General features: G+C 43.5%; 1 protein-coding gene across 1 annotated transcript in view; it reads left to right on the top strand.

Moving 5' to 3' along the window:
* The window catches only part of TECRL (trans-2,3-enoyl-CoA reductase like), a gene marked incomplete at both ends in the record, with an annotated part of 120,250 nt that overhangs the window by 80,185 nt on the left and 18,628 nt on the right, over nt 1-21,437 (top strand). Inside the window, 4 exons of the mRNA XM_084625483.1 lie at nt 13,121-13,236; nt 15,458-15,563; nt 17,728-17,800; nt 20,052-20,095. Coding sequence (XP_084481609.1) covers nt 13,121-13,236; nt 15,458-15,563; nt 17,728-17,800; nt 20,052-20,095 — 339 coding nt within the window. The remainder of the gene's footprint in view (nt 1-13,120; nt 13,237-15,457; nt 15,564-17,727; nt 17,801-20,051; nt 20,096-21,437) is intronic.

The following is a 21,437-nucleotide window of genomic DNA, read 5'->3' as shown; positions in this document are numbered from 1 at the left end:
TTCTGATCATAATTTTGAGACACAAGTGACCTCCGTTCTAAACAGACGCTTGGTTCATGGCTGAGATTTCTGATTCAATTCATAATGTTACATATAATGCATGTTGCTTTACTTTGGCACAACTGGACAAGCCATGAACTAATGCGTGTCAACACTGTGAACTTTGAAATGTAGCCTTCTGCAAAGGCAAACTGTACACACATGGTTGTTGTTTTTTTTCTTTAGTTAATGAAGTTAAATAGTTTTCAACTTCCAGAGCTATCAACAAAGAACAGATTGAGTTTGCCTGACACTGTATATAATGGTATAATGTTGTTTAGGCCTTTCTTTGGCCCACATACACTCTCGGCCCTTTGTTATTGCCCAGCAGCTGCAGAGAAATCTACTGATAAGGGAAGCGGGGACCTTCCTGCTGTTGAAATTGGCCAACTGGCTGATCATAATTCATCAGATGCCAGTGCTAATAAGGCCAAGTAGAATGCTGTGATTGTTTCTCTCTGTGTGTCAGGAGCAAAAGCCACAAGCATATAACTAACCTTGCCAGAATGTCAGTTCTCCAGGAAGGCAGCTGGGAGCGTAGTGAATTTTAGGACAGGCAAATGTTTTATGCACTGTTGAGCATAGCACATGTGCAAGAATGGGTGCATGCATATTAAAGGCCCCCCCGTGGGTTGTTGTTGTTGTTGTAAGGGCAAAGACAATGTAGACAGAATTCCAGGGCACTAAAGTAGCTAACTCATTTTCCTAATTGCTGATTTCTATTCCCCGACTCAGAGCGGTGCCTTCCTCGACTGAAACCCATGAGATTACTGAGAAGGTGGGGTGCTACTCACTTTGAGGAAGGCTGGTAGTCTCTGGCCATCTGACCTGTCTATATTTGGATAATTTTGTAGGAACTGAGGCTCAGCAGGGTGGATTTCCAAAAAACGTTCAGCGCTGGTCTACCTCTGGCTCCTGTTGATGTTGATAGTTTTACCATTCATGTCATTGGGAGCAGAAGTAGGCCAACACTGTGTCCTGTTGGAAATCCCACTTTAAAGGTCTCTTCTGGGCTCTTACAGACCAGGAGTAACTGGGCCCTGGTCAACCACCTTCATACAACTTTTGAACAGTGGACTGTGGAGTTGACCAACACATTAGCTGGTGACTCTTAGAGGGCTGCCCAGTCCAGGTACTGATCCCACTCATTCCCTTGAGATGTATGGGTGATCTCAGTAAAAGCTTTAGGTTAGCAAGACAGGATAATTTAATCTATATCATAAAATAGCAAACATCTTTATGCAACACATTGAATGTGGCACTCAGGAGAGGTTTGTACTTTTAGAAGCAGGGGTCCCATAGCTAATCCCAGCTGCCCATGATCTACCTAGAGGCCTGGGAATGTGTAACAATTATATAAACAGTATTACTGGCTGGGAATCCCCAGTTACCTAAGGGACCCAGCTCCCATTAACTTTATTCTTGGACAATCCCATCCTCGTACTCGCGAACACATTCTTAACTGTTACAAGCTGAATGCACCACAGTATTTTCCATTTTTGTACAATTGTGTGGGTTAGAGCCTCATTACTGTTGATTCTATACAAAGTCTATGTACAACATAGAACGTTACACCAAAGGAAAGCTGCGTGACTTCTGATTTATGCAGCAGAACAGCAATGGAGTTTGTACGTGTTCACTGATCGGAAGATTGTTGGATTACCTTGAACGCCCATGATTCTTTGTATTGTAGCAGAGGAATGCCATGAGGCTGGAAGAGTGGTTGGGCATGCAAGGGTCCATGGACTGTTTATTAACAGCTTGTGACCTCCCACAAATTTGAAATTAACAAGGGGCTGCAAATAAACTCTCGGTCTCTCTTACGCTCTCCCCAAACATCTTCTCTGGATTCTAGCTGCAGAGTTTGAAAGCCATTTGGAACAGCAAGCTGCAGGCTGCTAATCATCTCTGTGTAACTGGAGTAGTGTCCCATCGAGACCACTGCTCTGGCCTGGGCAGAATTGACTGTTGGTTTGAGAGTGTCATAAAATGTGATTATTAGGGATGTGGTTAATAGATTCTTTAGATCCTCAAAAGCGTGTTCTTGTGTCTTTTATCCCGGATCCATGGAGTCCATTTTATACAGTTCAGAAAAACAGTTCAGTTGACTGTTTAAGGACAGGCTAGGTAGGAATTTAGCCCAAGAAGTTATTGTACTGAAGAACTGATCTATATTTCAGGTTTAACTATAGCTGGATTTTTCAAAATGCTCAGCACCAGATGAGCCAGATTTCCAAAAGACCTTAGCACTCAAGACCTTATTTAGGTAGCTAAATAAGAGAGGCATGTTGCCTAGTGGATAATGCACTGGATTGAGACTTGAGAGATTTGGGTTCTCTTTCTGGTGGCCTCAGGTAAGCAGCTTAACCTCTTTTTTGCCTCAGTTTGTGAAACGGAGATAACCCTCCTTTGTGAATGGCTTTGAGACCTCTAGATGAAAAGTTCCATGGAAATGCACCTCACTGTTGTAAATAACCAGGTTTTCAAAAGGGCCACTTCATTTAGGTGCCTACAGGGGAGTTGATGGATGCTGAATTCTTTTTGAAATCTGGCCCACAAATATACCCGGTGTCCCATAACTGCCAGTCATTCTATGCCCATGTTGGAGTTAGGTTACAGATGGGTATGCACATGTGTCACCTGGGTTGTGCCTGAATATAGACAAAGCTATAATAACTGTGCACTGATTTACAATCACTTGTTTGTTTTCGGGGGCTGGCAGGTATGTGTCCTACTGAATTGGCAGACACAGCCTTAGTTCTCTGCAAGGAATAGGGAGGGCTAGTGGCATCCAGCATCCCAGGACTGGTACTAGACCTTCCCTCTCTTTTGCCATAACCAGCAGAGCAGGCCCGGTACATTTCGCGGTTCACGCCTCCAGTGATTCTGGGGGGTTCTGACTGAGAATTCCTCCTTGGCCCGCTGCTCCACCTCAGCCACTTGCAGCACAAGCCAGGACGGAGCCTTAAATAGCTAGAAATGCTGCTTCACTGTCACTGTAACCCCAGGCCAAGAAATACAGGCCCGGGCAGACTCTGTCTGCAGGAATTAAAAGATAGCACCGCGGATTTGGGGAGATGTTCAGGAGCTGGGAACAAAAAAGTTGTTTGACTGTCCAGCTAGCACTGCAGAACTTTACCGTCTGCTGCCAACCTGCCTCCAAAATCCTTAACAACAGTAGAGATAAAAGGCCAAAAATAGAGATCATTTGAAGATATTGCCAAAATGGTGCCCTGTTGACTTTCCTGAGGTCGCAGAAGTATAAGTGGGGGTAGAAATTGGCCCAGAAGCTAATGCTGTATATTAAGATTTGACACAGTAACACTTGGAGATGGGATTTTTTCAAAGGAGTTTAAGGGAGTTAGGCACTCAGTGCTGTAGGATTTGGGTGCCTGTGGGTGTTGAGTCCCTAACTCTCTTAGGTTCCTTCGAAATCCCAGCCACGATCAACACACACACACACAGAGTAATAGTCTCTATAATGAATATAAATAGAAGATATGCAGTATCATATTGACTGTGTGGTATGCACTGTATCCATTTGGCCTAGACTCAGAGTTGTACACCCAGCCACCCTCTGTCTTTCATTCGTCAAAAAATTAAACTCAGTCCTTTAGATAACTTATTTACTGCCGCTGTGGTCTTTTGTCCACATGATTGCCCCATACATGCTTAAAATATGTCATTGCTATTGCTTTGCTGATAGCCTCAAGCAATGACCCAAACTCATTGCTCCTAGCAAGGGTGCTCTCTCAACCACTCCCATCAGCTCCCCTCCCTGTGCGCACAGTACCTTGTTCGCATCTCTCACTGATGGAGGTGTCACCCATGAACTGGCAAACTACCCTTACATGGCATGGAAAGAGCCAAGGTACGTAGCTGAGAAAAGAGCAGCCGGGAAAGGTTAAATGGCCTCTCTGGAGTTCCATCCCGCAGCTCACCATAAATGAAATAATACTAGACTAGTCCAAAATGCAATATGATCCACACTAGGGGTCTGTTACATGGCAGGGAAAAAAGGGCATGTCAAAAGTGTTATATGGAAGAATCAGTTAGTATATTCTCATAAAGACTTATTTGTGACTCTGTGGGCTTCTAGTTTATAAGTATGGAATTTTCCTGCTATTTCTTATTACGTCAAAATAACGTTTCTACTTTGTCCTCCAGGCTCCAGTTCCTCCCTCCCCCAATTTATCTTCTTTTTATCTCTTTTTGATTTAACTAGTGCATGAAGTGCAATTAGCTGGCATTAGAAATCCTGTGATCCCCTCTGGTGGTCCCACTGGGCTCATGTCGAGGCTCTAATCCAGCTGCATCAACCAGTCAGAGAAATTGTCTCATGTCTCTGCCACATTCCATCTGGGTTACAAGCAATGAATAACTTTAAGGAGCTCCTTTCACCTCTTATGCAGTCATGTCTCCTAAATATATTTACTGCCTCATGTGGTTTGGGATTATAATCCCTGACCTGATTGTTATTCAGGGCGGTCAGGCTTCATTGGCATGACACACTGTACAAATTCTACCAAAGGGTAAATAAAATAAGAGCCAGACCCCTCGGGACCTGTCAGAGATAGGAATAATCTGATCCATGCAGGATGAATGAGGAATCAGGCTGGGTATGAGGTTTGCACCCCTGTGTCCCTTTGTCATTAATCAACATTAATGCTGATAGAATTAACATGCTAGGGGCTACTATCATTCTATAATCTCAGATCACTTTTTGTGATATTTTTAGTAGGTCAGAAGTTATTGAATAACCCATTGAGCGTCTGATGTTCAGACATGCTAAGTGCCCGGCAGCTCCAAATGAGACCAGTCCGAGCTCTGGTTCCTCTGAAAATCAATCACTGAGCAAGTGCGCCATTTTCAGAAGCATTTTGCAACTGCTGGCAGAGAATGGCTCTTTGTCCCCTCCTAATGGCTGGACCACAAGTGGATGTTTATGAGTCTGCTACTGCCTTCAAGCTAACTGGTGTGGTCTTGTAGCTCAAGGGGTACAGGCTTTAGATCCAGAGTTTCCAAATTCAGTCCCTGCAGCTGACCCCTCCTGTGGCTTTGTTACAAGAGCACCAAGGCATTGTTTGGCCTTTTATTTTCAAAAAGGAACTAGTGGGTTGAAAAATGTTTGAAAATAAAGTTGGCTTGGGGGGCAGGGGTAGCCTAGATGACCTCTTAAGGTCCCTTCTGGTCCTATATTTCTATGATTCTGTGCACAAAGAATTGGAGTGTTCCCACACACCCAATTGTGGACTACACATCTGATTGTGCCAGTGGTTAACAAGGCAACAGCAGATGGTGTGGACAGGGAGAAATAGAGGCCCCTCTGATGGATCAGTGAGTAAAGATGCTCCTAAGCACCTGGTGATGAGCTCCTGCCCATAATGGGTTTGCCCCCCAAAAAAGAAAGACTTCTTCAACGCCACCAAGCAAATGGGACAGTGGCAGATTTGTGGCATACTGGGAGGGAGAGAAAAGGGGAGGCAGCTGTCCGCTGCGTGGGATATGAGAAACTCCTAGTGGGGACAGAAAATGAGGGCATGTCCCTTCTGAGAGCAGTCCACACTCGTACAGAGCAGCACACACTGTTGTACAGGGGTCACTAGAAGTGTCCCTGACAGAGTCAATGTCCACCACAGGAAGGTTTGTTTCAGAGCACTCTCCCAACAGTAATACTAACTATAGAGTTCATCAACATTTTTAGTTGAAAAGGGATTTCCCCAATTTTTTTTAAGGCAAACTTTTGCAGAAGAAATTCATTTTCAATGATGGTTTTTTTTCCAGGTTTTCAAAGACTAACTGTATACCAAACATTTTATTGGCAAAGATTTTCAGTTTTTGAAAACTGTTTTTTTTTTGTGTGTGTGTGTGTCCAAAGTGGTTTTCAACAACTAAAGTATCGTGGGTTTGGGTTTACATTTTTTCATTGAAAAACTGACTTTTTGAAGGAAATTTCAACCAAAAAAATGAAAAAGAAACCCTGAATATTTTTTAGGAAAAAATGGTATTTTTATCAGCTCTAAATAATAATCCCCAGCACTTATCCCATGTGCTGCCCCATGCAGCGATCCAGACCTCATCTCTCCCTGCCGGCCCAGACCTCCTTTGATTGCAAGACTGATGACAGGCTCCGGGATCATGTGCCACTAAAGTCCGCAATTAAGTGTTTTGTATTGGAGATTGATGACATGTAAGCCCTTCCCTGTCCCTATAGACCACCTTGGTCAGGTGGGGCTTAGTCAGTGTCACAGACCTATCATGACATGTTGTTGGTGTTGCTGGTGTGTGAGGTTGCTTCTTGTGGTGATAAAGCACAGCATATACAACTCAACTGTATCTCTGAGTGGCTTGTTCCTCTGGCATATGGAATCAGCTAGCCCATAGCTTGTATATTACTGCTGCTTGGGCAAAGTCAGGCTATAGTCCATCCACAGGGCCCTGCCTGATTCTCCGCCTTCTGTCTGAGTCTGAAATTGGGCAAAGGGTCAAGAGAGAACACGTTTCTGCTGCCGTGCCAAGTAGCCACACACTGCTGCTCTGTTCCTGGCTACTCCCCACAGAACAGCTGCCATGAGCTGTCAGCAATGGGCTGGGATTCATGCTGGGTGATCTCAAGCAAGCTACTCGCCTCTCTCTGCCTGTCCCCTCTCCCACCCTGTGTCTGTTTAGTGGATAAGCTTTTCCTGGCTGGCACTGTCTCTTACGATTTGTTTGTACTGCACTTAGCACAGTGGGACCCCCAGACTGATAGGCGTCACTGTAGTATCACTTATAATCATTCTCACTTGCACCCAGGCGTGCTGCACTGGGAAGTCCATGGTGAGACTGTTTTTTTAAGGTGTCTTGACCCCTCACATTCCAGACCCATTCACTCCACAAACTCTGGCAGCCTCAGTTCACTTGGGGATGAAGTGGCATGTAAGAGGTGACCAGACCTCACGCTGGCCTCTCTGCCCCCGGGCTGTGCCCTCCTTTATACAGACTCAGCTTTTTTCCTTCTTCCCGCCTGTCTACTTCCGGACCGGGTTAGGGAAACACTCACTTGGGGAGAGGGGAATTGTGCACAGGCCTAATTCAATTAAACAAAACCTTCTGAAAATTGAGCCTTACATTTATCGGCTGAGATTTTCAAAGCCACCACATAGAATTGGATGCTCAATTGGGACATTAGTGGATTGACACTATCAGAGAATTTGTCCCATAGTAGCTAACAGAGGAAAAGGGAAGAGTTTTAGTGTCCCAAAATAAAAGCCATCCCAATTTAAAGATTAGCGCTCAAGGAATCATAGAATCATAGAATATCAGGGTTGGAAGGGACCCCAGAAGGTCATCTAGTCCAACCCCCTACTCGAAGCAGGACCAATTCCCAGTTAAATCATCCCAGCCAGGGCTTTGTCAAGCCTGACCTTAAAAACCTCTAAGGAAGGAGATTCTACCACCTCCCTAGGTAACGCATTCCAGTGTTTCACCACCCTCTTAGTGAAAAAGTTTTTCCTAATATCCAATCTAAACCTCCCCCACTGCAACTTGAGACCATTACTCCTCGTTCTGTCATCTGCTATCATTGAGAACAGTCTAGAGCCATCCTCTTTGGAACCCCCTTTCAGGTAGTTGAAAGCAGCTATCAAATCCCCCCTCATTCTTCTCTTCTGCAGGCTAAACAATCCCAGCTCCCTCAGCCTCTCCTCATAACTCATGTGTTCCAGACCCCTAATCATTTTTGTTGCCCTTCGCTGGACTCTCTCCAATTTATCCACATCCTTCTTGAAGTGTGGGGCCCAAAACTGGACACAGTACTCCAGATGAGGCCTCACCAATGTCGAATAGAGGGGAACGATCGTGTCCCTCGATCTGCTCGCTATGCCCCTACTTATACATCCCAAAATGCCATTGGCCTTCTTGGCAACAAGGGCACACTGCTGACTCATATCCAGCTTCTCGTCCACTGTCACCCCTAGATCCTTTTCCGCAGAACTGCTGCCTAGCCATTCGGTCCCTAGTCTGTAGCTGTGCATTGGGTTCTTCCATCCTAAGTGCAGGACCCTGCACTTATCCTTATTGAACCTCATCAGATTTCTTTTGGCCCAATCCTCCAATTTATCTAGGTCCTTCTGTATCCTATCCCTCCCCTCCAGCGTATCTACCACTCCTCCCAGTTTAGTATCATCCGCAAATTTGCTGAGAGTGCAATCCACACCATCCTCCAGATCATTTATGAAGATATTGAACAAAACCGGCCCCAGGACCGACCCTTGGGGCACTCTACTTGATACCGGCTGCCAACTAGACATGGAGCCATTGATCACTACCCATTGAGCCCGACAATCTAGCCAGCTTTCTACCCACCTTATAGTGCATTCATCCAGCCCATACTTCCTTAAGTTGCTGACAAGAATACTGTGGGAGACCGTGTCAAAAGCTTTGCTAAAGTCAAGAAACAATAAATCCACTGCTTTCCCTTCATCCACAGAACCAGTAATCTCATCATAAAAGGCGATTAGATTAGTCAGGCATGACCTTCCCTTGGTGAATCCATGCTGGCTGTTCCTGATCACTTTCCTCTCATGCAAGTGCTTCAGGATTGATTCTTTGAGGACCTGCTCCATGATTTTTCCAGGGACTGAGGTGAGGCTGACTGGCCTGTAGTTCCCAGGATCCTCCTTCTTCCCTTTTTTAAAGATTGGCACTACATTAGCCTTTTTCCAGTCATCCGGGACTTCCCCGGTTCGCCACGAGTTTTCAAAGATAATGGCCAATGGCTCTGCAATCACAGCCGCCAATTCCTTCAGCACTCTCGGATGCAACTCGTCCGGCCCCATGGACTTGTGCACGTCCAGCTTTTCTAAATAGTCCCTAACCACCTCTATCTCCACAGAGGGCTGGCCATCTCTTCCCCATTTTGTGATGCCCAGCGCAGCAGTCTGGGAGCTGACCTTGTTAGTGAAAACAGAGGCAAAAAAAGCATTGAGTACATTAGCTTTTTCCACATCCTCCGTCACTAGGTTGCCTCCCTCATTCAGTAAGGGGCCCACACTTCCCTTGGCTTTCTTCTTGTTGCCAACATACCTGAAGAAACCCTTCTTGTTACTCTTAACATCTCTGGCTAGCTGCAGCTCCAGGTGCGATTTGGCCCTCCTGATATCATTCCTACATGCCCGAGCAATATTTTTATACTCTTCCCTGGTCATATGTCCAACCTTCCACTTCTTGTAAGCTTCTTTTTTATGTTTAAGATCCGCTAGGATTTCACCATTAAGCCAAGCTGGTCGCCTGCCATATTTACTATTCTTTCGACTCATCGGGATGGTTTGTCCCTGAAACCTCAACAGGGATTCCTTGAAATACAGCCAGCTCTCCTGGACTCCTTTCCCCTTCAAGTTAGTCCCCCAGGGGATCCTGGCCATCCGTTCCCTGAGGGAGTCGAAGTCTGCTTTCCTGAAGTCCAGGGTCCGTATCCTGCTGCTTACCTTTCTTCCCTGCGTCAGGATCCTGAACTCAACCAACTCATGGTCACTGCCTCCCAGATTCCCATCCACTTTTGCTTCCCCCACTAATTCTACCCAGTTTGTGAGCAGCAGGTCAAGAAAAGCGCCCCCCCTAGTTGGCTCCTCTAGCACTTGCGCCAGGAAATTGTCACCTACGCTTTCCAAAAACTTCCTGGATTGTCTATGCACCGCTGTATTGCTCTCCCAGCAGATATCAGGAAAATTAAAGTCACCCATGAGAATCAGGGCATGCGATCTAGTAGCTTCCGTGAGCTGCCGGAAGAAAGCCTCATCTACCTCATCCCCCTGGTCCGGTGGTCTATAGCAGACTCCCACCACTACATCACTCTTGTTGCACACACTTCTAAACTTAATCCAGAGACACTCAGGTTTTTCTGCAGTTTCGTACCGGAGCTCTGAGCAGTCATACTGCTCCCTTATATACAGTGCTACTCCCCCACCTTTTCTGCCCTGCCTGTCCTTCCTGAACAGTTTATAACCATCCATGACAGTACTCCAGTCATGTGAGTTATCCCACCAAGTCTCTGTTATTCCGATCACGTCATAGTTCCTTGACATCACCAGGACCTCCAGTTCTCCCTGCTTGTTTCCAAGGCTTTGTGCATTTGTATATAAGCACTTGAGATAATCTGTTGATCGCTCCTCATTCCCAGTATGAGGCAGGAGCCCTCCCTTCACAGACATTCCTGCCTGTGCTTCCTCCCGGTATCCCGCTTTCCCACTTACCTCAGGGCTTTGGTCTCCTTCCCCCGGTGAATCTAGTTTAAAGCCCTCCTCACTAGGTTAGCCAGCCTGCTGGCAAAGATGCTCTTCCCTCTCTTCAGAGAAAGTCTCTCTGTTGCAGTCATTTATAAGCACTGCTAAAGATAGATTTCAAAAACAATGCATGGGGGGAGGGGGTCCACTGAGGGATTGCCAAGCACTATTTGGAGAAAGCTATTCAAAATTAAATTCATTTAAACCACAGGCATTTAACACATAGAGTTCTAAAGCACTGCAAACAGCCACCTTTAAGCTAAATAGTCCATTAGTTATGAACATATAAACTCCTTTCCACAGTGTTATGCACTTGAGTTACAATTTGCTCATTGCAATCTCTTGTACATGTGTAGTACAACATGGTTTTAATCTGGAATTTCATTCCAGAGAGGCTAGACAATCAGATCCATGCTCCTCGTTGTTCTGGTCACATTATATTTCCCCCAGCAGGGATTCTCTAAAAAACTTTGTGTCAATATTAATGGAAGGCTATTTTCCATGAGCTGGACTGTAACTTTACAATCTGCCCTGAGAAAAGGGCGATACATAGCTGCATTGCCCAATGGAGAGAATAGAGAATGGAGTGTGAGTGAGCCCTGGTCTACACTAGGAAATTAGGCTGGTATAACTTTGTTGCCTAACCCCCAGTGTAGACAGCGCTACGCCAAAGGGAGATTTCTCCAGGCAGCCTAACTACCGTCTCTCAGGGAGGTGGAGTACCTGCGCCGATGGGAAAACCCCTCCTGTTGGCATAAGTGGTGTTATCCCTGAAGCGCTATAGTGACACAGCTATAGCATTTTCAGTGTAGACAAGCCCTCTGACTATTCCCCCCCCCAAGTCAACCCAATGACTTCCCGGCTTTCCCCTTGCTGTGGGGCAGGAGTACGGCCTGGTTTACACTTAAAACATATACCGGCATAGATGTGTCAGGCAGGGGTGTGAAAAAACCCACAAACCCAGCAACATAGCCATGCTGACAAAGTCCCCAGTGTAGACACACCTATGCCGACAGAAAGTGATTTCTGTCAGCATAGGTAATGTCAGCTGGGGAGGTTCCTACACGGCAGAACTTCTCCTTCTCTCAGAGTATGCTGTGTCTACACTGGGGGCTCTGCTGACATAGCTATGCTGGCATTAGCTCTGTGGTATACACCTAGCCTAAAGGCTGGTCTACACTGAACACTTACCTCAGCATAGCTACATCTCCAAGGGGTGTTGACAATCCACACTTTTGAGAGACCCAGCTGTGCTGACTGAACCCCCGGGATAGACAGTACAGTTCTTCTGCCGACCTAGCTCCCACCTCTCGCGGAGGTGGATTAGTGATGGGAGAACAACCCCCCCCCTCCCCCGTGTGCCCAGGCACCTACTGTGGCTGGTGAGTGGGGCAGAGAGGGGACAGAGCCAGGATACCCCCTGTTCCCTTGCTGAATGTCCTTTCCTCTCAGAATTGTGGAGCTACGTCAGCAGAGCCCCCGAGTGTAGACACAGCAGACTCTGAGAGAAGGAGGAGTTATTTTTCTTTGGAAAAAGGTGTTGTTCCTTATAGACCTCTGTTGCCTGTCTGCGTACATTCCACTCCAAGGCTTGGGAGTGCAATCCCTCTTCAGTGATTTCGGTGGAGGCTTTCACTGAATAAGGACTGCAGGACGGGCCCCCAGACTTTATATGTCAATGAGCTATAAATGGCTAGTTGAAGAATGTTGTAATAACTAGTGCTGGGTGGGAAAGAGTTTTCCCATCCAGTGATAATTGTTGTTTACTGTTCCGAATTAGAATGAAAAGTCAAAATCTTGCAAATTTTTATGAAGCAAAAATCCAAACTCAGATTTCAGGTTCGGTCAGTTAAATCACTTTGTTTCAATTTCAACCATTTTTGAGGGTTTTTTTTTTCTCCCATTTGCTTGTATGATAATTAGCTCAAGTTTTGAAATGAAAAGTTATTTTTGAACCAGAAATGAAACCTTTTGACAATTTGGAAACTTTTTTCAAACATTTTCCAGTTGAAAAAAATGGTCAGAGCTGATCCCCGGACTTGAGGGATGTTTTGGCTTTGCATTGGCATAAGAACAGCCATACTGGGTCAGATCAAAGGTTCATCCAGCCCAGTATCCTGTCTTCCAATAGTGGCCAATGCCAGGTGCCCCAGAGGGAATGAACAGAACAGGTAATTGAGTGATCCATCCCCTGTTGTCCATTCCCAGCTTCTGGCAACAGAGGCTAGGGACACCATCCCTGTCCATCCTGGCTAATAGACATTGATGGACCTAATCTCCATGAATTTATCTAGCTCTTTTTTGAACACTTTTATAGTCTTGGTGTTCACAACATCCTCTGACAAAGGGTTCCACAGGTTAACTGCACTTTGTATGAGAAACACTTCCTTTTGTTTGTTTTAAACCTGCTGCCTATTAATTTTATTTCATGACCCCTATTTCTAGTGTTCTGGGAAGGAGTAAATAACACTTCCTATTTACTTTCTCCACACCAGTCATGATTTTATAGACCTCTATCCTATCTCTCCTCTGCCCCAAGTTGTCTCTTTTCCAAGCTGAAAAGTCCCAGTCTTATTCATCTCTCCTCATACGGAAGCTGTTCCGTACCCCTAATAATTTTTGTTGCACTTTTCTGAACCTTTTACAATTCCAATATTTTTTTTTTTGTGATGGGGTGACCACATCTGCACACAGTAGTCAAGCTGTGGTGTACCACTGGGCCCTTTGCCATGGCAGATCAAATACTTAGGTACTTCTTCTTATTATTATTCCTTTGTTGTTCAATTCCCCACCCTGAGAAGTCTTTTTTTCATTTCTAGGTTTTTCTGACTGAATACAGTGGGCCTCTACTAATCTACTTGCTCTTTTACATTCGTCTCTCAAGTATTTATGCTGAAGAGGAGAATATGGAGAGCTTCCGCCACCCAGTAGTTCAGTAAGTGCATGAACCAAAGTCATGCAGGACGGTAAGCCATTAAATGTTCCAGATGAATGGATGACGAGACTGTTGTTTCTTAATGCTAGAGCCCAGAGAGGGCTTGACCCTACATTCCTTCCACATCCAAACCTCTCCTCTCTGAAGTCAATGAGAGTTTCAGGTTGTTGTTGTTATTGTTAATTATTATTTGTATTACAGTAGTACCATGCGGTCCCACCCCAAAATGGAACCCTGTTGCATTCGGCATTGTGTGTGTGTGTTTACGCACAGTGGGAGACAGTTCCTGCCCTGAATAGTTTATATCTAAATAGACAAGCCAGAGGAAAGGTGTGATGGGAAACACAGGTGGGAAGTGACTCACCCAAGGTCATGCAATAGATCAGTGGCAGAACGAGGAATAGACTCCAGGTCCTCAGTCCTGTGCCCCCTATCCATTAGACCAGAGTACCTCCCAGTAACCAAATGAATTCAGGATCAGGACCACAGCATAAAGGATGGTCTTATAAGATTAATGGCATCAGTCTTCAGCAAAGAGGATACCCAGATCTGCTCTTTTCAGGTAGTAAAGAAGAAGCATTGTCAGAGGAGAACATTCAGAAACAAAGTGATGAATAAATGGAAAGTTTTTCAAAAGGATCTAAGAAATTTAAGTGCAAGGCTCTGATTGAATGAGGCACATGCTCCTAAATCCTGTAGGTACTTTTGAAAATCTCACTCTAAAAGTTCAACCTGGACCAGATGGGATCCATCCAAGAGTTCTGAAGGAGCTTAATAACAGTTGCTGAGCTACTAATAAAAAAATATTCAGCAGAGCAGCCCATGGGCACAGCAGTCCTTTTGTGTGCTATCGGGTGTTGGATCGGGGGAATCTAAATAGACAAGCGAGAGAAAGGTTGGGAGGAAGGAAGTAATATCATAGACTGGGAGGGAGATGGGGAAATAAGGCACAGAAAGATTGAGTTGGGAGACCTGTGCATAGAACCCAGAATAATTCTTGAGTAACACAGTGCCAAAAGACCAAGTAACATGTGGGTTCTCCTCTGGGTTGTACATTCAACAGGAGGTAGAGGGTTTTAATAGAAGAGAGGTCAAAATATCTGCATTATTTATCTGGGGGCTGGGATGCAGAGAGTCTTTCTGCGGATCCTTTTAAAGCTATTTAGTTGTGGTTCCTGATGTAAGCCAAATGTTTTTAAAATTCTTGACAAGAAGGAAAGTGTGATTCAGCCTTCTGCACAGTCGTTAATTACCTGATTTTCCTAAGCTCAAACCTTGCTGATTTAATTACTTCAAAATTGTTTAATCTTTGACTTGTATTGGGAATTTTGTACGGTGGCCAAAGTATTTGAAACTTCACACACTGAACATCACTTTTCATTTATGTCTCATAATTGGCTTTCAATGAGACAGACACAGCTAGTACAGTAAATACAACCAAGATAAAATGCTGCCATGAATCACTCTTGACATTTGTTTTTTTAAACCCAATCTTTATGAGCTGCAGCTCGTTCTCTGAAGCAAATCAGAAGTGCTGGTGGTTGTTTCATAATCCTCCTCAAAAGGGAATCAGTGTAATAAATTCTATAACAATTATCTCGTTCCATTGTAACGTGGAACAAAAAAAGCCATTGCAATGGATTCACTTTGCAGCAAAATCTTGTTTTGACTCCGCAAGGAAATGAAATACAAACTACCTCTGTGCAGCTACTGTACTTACTAAAGGGCAAGCAAACCATTCAGAATGTTTTCAAATGTCAGACACATCCTACGAGAGCATTAAGATATCCCTAAAATGTGTGAGACGTCTGTTGGAAGCATTGCAGGCGTCTGCTTGTATACACAGCTGTCCTGTTTTAATCGACTGTCATAGCTGTACATTACATTCTGAGCCTGCTGTGTCCTTTTTAATTCAAGGTGGGTAAAATATGTTGCTTCCACGGTAAAATGGATACAATGTTATATAACTCTGTGAAAACGATTCCATGAATATCAGGATTCAGTTGCTTTTGCGAAGGCAAAGTCTATGCCCAGAGATTTCAAGTGTGACTCTTCAGTTCTAAACTATCAGTCCTTATTCTTTATGTGAAAATAAAGGGTGATGTAGCAGAAAGTGCGTGGGCAGTTTTTGTTGTTGTTTTGTTTAAAAAAGAAGAAAAAAAACGACCTCACCACCCATCCTTCATGTATCTTCATTCCCCTTTTTTCATTGTTTTTCCAGCTTGGCCTGCTTCTGTCATTGTTTACACTATGTCAGACATCTTCTGGAGACATTATTTGTTCACAAGATTTCCGGAGGGCACACGCCTCTAAAAAATATGATAAAGGTGACAATTATATTTATCATTCTATTCAATATAGAGAAGGACCTCATGCTAACGGGGCCCAGAACAATGACAGGGAAAGAAAATTCATTTGTTTTCCAGGCCCAGTAATTATGTTCCCTTTACAGTATTTAAACCGCCTCAGGATCCCGCCTTCAGAGGGCGTAGCATTTCTCTGACGGAATGGTATTGGTTTGCCGTTATCCGTATTATGTTAACAGCTGGAGTTCACAACTAAAATCCGACTCTACTGTGATACTTGCTGAGCAAACGTAAAGTCAGAGACAGTCCCTGCCTTGAAGAGGTTACACTCTAAAGAGAAAATGCAACTGAAGGATTATTATCCTTATTTTAGAGATGGGAGGCTGAAGCAGGGAGAACATCATGTGACTTTCCCAAAGTCACATGGGGATGCAGCGATAGATAGATGAATAGAATTAAGGTCTCCAAAGCATTTGTCGGGCACTGTAAGCAAAACTCCATCCTTCCTCTTGCTCCAGCTGCTGCATTATGAAGTAAGCTGTAGCTAAGCATGAGGAGCAATAGGGAACGTTAAACGAAACGTCTTTCAGATATGTTTAAGCTTTGTAGTCGAGAAGAAAAGGTTTGGCTCTGCAGACAGACCCCTTTGACCCAAGCAAGGAAGGAGATAAGGTTTAGTGGGCATGTGCTGAGGAGGATGTTAACTTTCAAATGAGATGTAAACTTGAGGTCTTAATGAAAATAGCACCTCAGAATATGAGGTAAGAGTCCCAAAAGCACCTGTAACTTTCCAAAGGGACATAGGCACTTGGGAGGAACACTGATTTTCACTGTCATTTAGGCACTGATGAGAATTAGATCCTGTGGTAGTTTTGGTAAGAAGTAAAGTATTCACCAGGGCATCTATGCAAGATTACAACTGGATCATTATATGGTACCCTTTCTTTCACCCCCATCATTTCAGTTCAATGGGGTTTTCTTCAGTCACCATCAAGCAACTGCCATGCTCCATCTGCAGAAATGGCTCTCTCTCACAGGTGGACGAAGTGATGCTGAATACATAGGATTAGGTACAGTGCAACTGAGTTAATTTCAGTGGAACTGCACCTGCCCCCATCAGGGCCAGATCAGATCCATAAGAGCCAGTCCTGCAACAAACTCCATTTGGGTTGCACTTCATTCCTATATTGAGTCCCATTGACTGCAGGTTGCAAGGAACCTCTGGAATGGAATTAATGCCCAGTAAAGTACTTTGGGGTTCTTCTTGTTGAAAGAAGTGATAGACATCTAAGATAACATCAAGAAAACATTAGCTGTAGATAAAAGATCTTTGAGGCCGGGACTGTCTTTTTCTTTTGTGTTTTTACCACACCTAGCGCAAGGGGATCCTGGTCCATGACCAGTAATGCTCACGCTACTATGGCAAGACAAATAAATTACAATAATTAATAAATGTTAACTCAGTTCCACAAAAATGTGTGTGGGAGATTTAAAATGCTAATGCATTTTACCCAAAGAAACACACATTTGCTGAATAAGTGACTCTACAAGAGTTACTGATGTTGGACGAATAGCACATAAAAAGCTTTGTCACAACCGGTAATACTTTATCCAGGAATAATATTCCACCCAGTGTAGTCCCCAAAAGGGAACTTATTTGCATATGTACTTCTTTGTGATTTGCTTTTTATTGCCTTTGAAGTTTTACCTGTGTATGACCATTGCTATCTCAGTTTGGAACATAGGGGCTGAAAACAAATTACAGATTGACAAGCTGAACCTAGCTACAATCATCTCTTACAAATAGATTTTAGATCTGTATGAGTCAGAAGGAATATGCCTGTACCATAGCACTCTGATAAACACTCCTTTTATTGGGCTAGATCATTGATTTACCGCGATCCCTTGGTAAGGGAAAGCACAAAAGTGGCGATGCTCTAGGAACAGGCCAAGAGTCATTTAAATCGCTGTTAAAAATCTGCTTCTAATTTCCAATTTGGACTTAATAATTCTTAAGAGGGAAGAATAAAAATTAATTTTTATTAATGAATCATCTTTAAAAAGCACTGTAGTCATCTGGACTTGGAGCACTGCCGCTAGAAAATGTATATTAAGTATAATTTGAATTTACCTGTAATTTTTCCTCCTAAAATGTATCTTTTTCTTTTTTTTTTCCCTATTCCAGGGCTGTGCCTTTTACTGGGGATTCACTTCTTGGATTGCTTACTATGTCAATCACCCCCGATACACTCCACCATGTATGTACCATGGAAATGACATTTTTTTTTAAAATCTTTCTGGGTCCAATCTTACGCTCATTGAAATCAGTGGAAGTTTGGGCCTTGACTTCAATAGAAGTAGGATCAGACCATTTGCCTGTACAAAGCATAGGCTTGCATTATTTGTCAGTAGAAAGATTAATGTAAGCATCCCTCTTGTACTATGGCTGTGAACATATGTTACTGTTTAACCCAGCTTAATCATCACTGAGTTTTGTGAACATGAAATATTAGCCAATTGAAAGAAACAGTGTGATAAGTATTATTCTCACCTCTGCAATATGTTTACATTAAAAATATACAAGGGGATAAGAGCTGGATGAGTATTTTCAAATGAGAACATTCTTGCTTGATATATGAAAACGAAAAGGTTTGTGAACCCAAGAAGGCTTTATCAAATATTTGCAGCAACACTGGGGGAAAAAAATCTTAATTTTTTCCTTTTCTTTTTCGTGTACAGTCTTCATTCATCATTGTTGCATCACTAGTCTTTCTGGATGTTTTTTGTCAAGTCATTGAACTTCCTTTGTTTCTTTTTTGTGTTCAGGCATAACCCTCAGTGCTTTCTTCTATTCATGTGCTTGGTTGTCGCACCTTCCTTTGGCTCTTTCATTTTGCTGGCACTTCATCTTTGTACTTCTCCTTTTCTTTTCTTTTCTTTTTTTTTTTTTGGTATGTGTGTTGTCAGGACACTGTCTGTGGGTTTTGGGAGAATACAGGATTTGCCCTGCCAATTTCAATTACTCAGATTAGTGTCACAGTGGGATTTTTTTTTTTAAAGTTCATAAATGGCATATGTTCAATTTTAAAAAATCATCACATTTCATTTTGAAAAATGGCATTTCTTCAAATGACCTTTTAAGTTTGTGTGGAAATGGCAGTGGTGGATTGAACTTCTGTGTGAAAACGAACTCTTAGATTCTGGGTCATTGAATCAGCAGGCACTGAACGCAAGTATTTATTTGAAACACATGTTTTTTTTTTCCCCTTAGAATACGCTGAGTATCTAATTCCAAATGATGGCCATTTTGTCTATTCCTTCTACAGTTCTCAGTGGAGGTCATCTCCACATCGGGTGCTCTTATTCCTAAAACTACTGCTCTTGAAATGATGCTTCTGTAGTAAACCTCAGTGAGCTGGATGGTACCATACTCCGATGATTCAGCAAAGAATGATATGAATGTCAGCCCCTTCCTTTTGGGAAATATACATGGGCAGACCCCTGAGTCTCAGACCAAGAGACAGTTAATTTGGTGACACACAGCTGACTGGGGAATAGCATGCAGGTATAATGAGTTGAGCTAGGTTGAAAAGGGAACCCAGAAGAACATCTAATTAGCAGACACATGCTCAGCAGCAGTGGCAGCTGTGCTGGCCGTCCTGGCAGCTGCTGTCATGGCACGTCACCCTTGCACAACTGAGGAGCTGCGTGTCAGCCCAAGTTGAGACAAGCTGGGTTTGGGAAGGAGGAAAGGTAGGACAGGGGGTTGGAGTAGATGACCTCCTGAGGTCCCTTCCAACCCTGATAGTCTATGATTCTATGACACGGGAAGGATCTGCAGTTTCAATGACAGTGAACATGCTCTGTGCGCCTAAAACTATGATTGAAGCTCTGGAGGAAGGCTGCAACCCTCTGCGATGTTCATGATGTAACACTATCATGATGCATGGATACCAAAGGGGTACGGAAATGCAGGGTTGGGTAGCTGAACATTGTAGGGACTAAATGTATTTATTGAGGTGATCTGGCTGAGTTGCTGGTACTTGATATATGATGCCTTAGTGCTACAAAAAAGGAAGGGCAGGATACATCTCAGCTTCATTAATAGTTAAGGCAGTGCGGACTAGCTGATTAAAACACCTCTATTGGAAGCAGAAGATTTGGCTTCTAGTCCCACTACTGCCATTAGCCTTTGGATGACCTTAAGCATGTCTCTGTGCCTCACTCCCCCATCTGTAAAATGGGGAGAATGATGCTTGCCTCTTTTGTAAAGATCTATGGGTAAAAGGTGCTCTATGTATCACTATTAATTAGTGACAAAGAGACTGGCGTTGACCAAATACATTTGTTATCTGCATAATGCTCAGACAATGTGGGTGAAATTCACCCTTGTGCAAAGTCCCTGAGGGACATAAGCATTTCTAGCACTCTGCACCAGGGTGAACTTTACCTATAGTGAACCATGCACATAGACTAAAGTGTAACTTATTATTTCCTTCTGTTTTCCAGCATTTGGCAACAGGCAAGTTATTTTTGCTGCCCTCGCTTTTCTGGTATGTACTCAAATAAAGTATTAAGGATGCTTATGGGATAAAACAGACTCATTATTTGTCAAGAGGAATAACTTTGTGTCAGTGAAGATTAATGCCTGGTCTTGCAGACCTTCAGCATGTCACTCGTCTTATTAATGTTAATGGATCTATTGAGCTTTCTGGGGCAGGAACAGTGCGTATGTTGTTTGCGTGTACTTTGCCTGCTATGTTGGTGCCTTGTTCCCTGTCTGAGATCCTTAAGTGGTACATCTTGATGATAATGATGCAGAATTACGTCTAAAGTTGAAGATTTAGGCAATTGCTATCGCTTACCGTAATTTCTCAAATGCTGTGATAAAATCAAATGGAAATATATCCCAAACTGGCTTTCCAATAAAGTTGTCTTCCCTAAATAACATGCCTGCTATCACCTGGAAACAGATTTTTTTTATAAAATAGGGGCATCTATGGATGAAGAATGGCTAAGATTTGTTTCTTCACCTAGTTTTCACCTTGTTTTTCCATTGACGGGGATGTCATCTTCCCAGTATTTATGTGCTCGGGTGCTATTTTTACAGAGTAGAAATATCTCAGTGCAGCTACTTCGCTCTGTAATCACAACAGGAAGTAGCTCATGCCACTGGGGTTGGTTTTGTAGCATAGCATTAGATCTGCACCCCATGTGGGGCTAAAAGTTCCAAATTACAGTATTTCTGAGCTGGTGATTTTTCTCCTCTAGGTCTCATCCACTCACAAACACTGTGATTTAGGAGCAGAATGGGATTAAAGTGCTGAGGTCTCTCCAGGAGAAAAGATTCTAGGAGCCAGTAGTTAACACAGAGCCCAATTCTTTCCTCAAATACAGCCGCACATCTCCCATTGAAGTTAATGGGAACTGTACATGTATATCTGACTGTACAGTTGGACCCATACATACTAGCATAGCAGGTCCATATATTAGAGTCTACTAAGTGAGATGGAGTGGTCCAGGGATGTATACGAATACACTCGTGTGAGAGTGTAGAACTCTAAGAAAGTTGAATATGATGCTTAGATTATCACAGCCGGAGTGCTGGGGATCTAGTTAAACAGAAGAACGCTCCTGGAAGCTTATTTTTTGTTCCACACAGTAGTGGCCTCCTATTCAAAAGTGCTAAATATCCACAAATACCATCAAAATCATAGGCAGCTAAATGTGCTCATTCCCTTTGGAAATCAGGCCACATGAGTATGGGTGGGATTCCAGAGATGCAACAGGAAAAGAGGAGAGTGACTGATTTGGGCTGATCCCGGAAAGCCACCCTAATTAGGGAAGTGCTTCAGCATGTACTTAACATTAAGCAGATGTGTAAATGGTTCCCTG

Source organism: Lepidochelys olivacea, assembly GCF_965140295.1.
Source record: "Lepidochelys olivacea isolate rLepOli2 genome assembly, chromosome: 4".
NCBI classification, from domain to species: domain Eukaryota; kingdom Metazoa; phylum Chordata; order Testudines; family Cheloniidae; genus Lepidochelys; species Lepidochelys olivacea.
The sequence above is the reverse complement of the archived record's forward strand: the minus strand, read 5'-3'. Positions and strand labels throughout refer to the sequence as shown.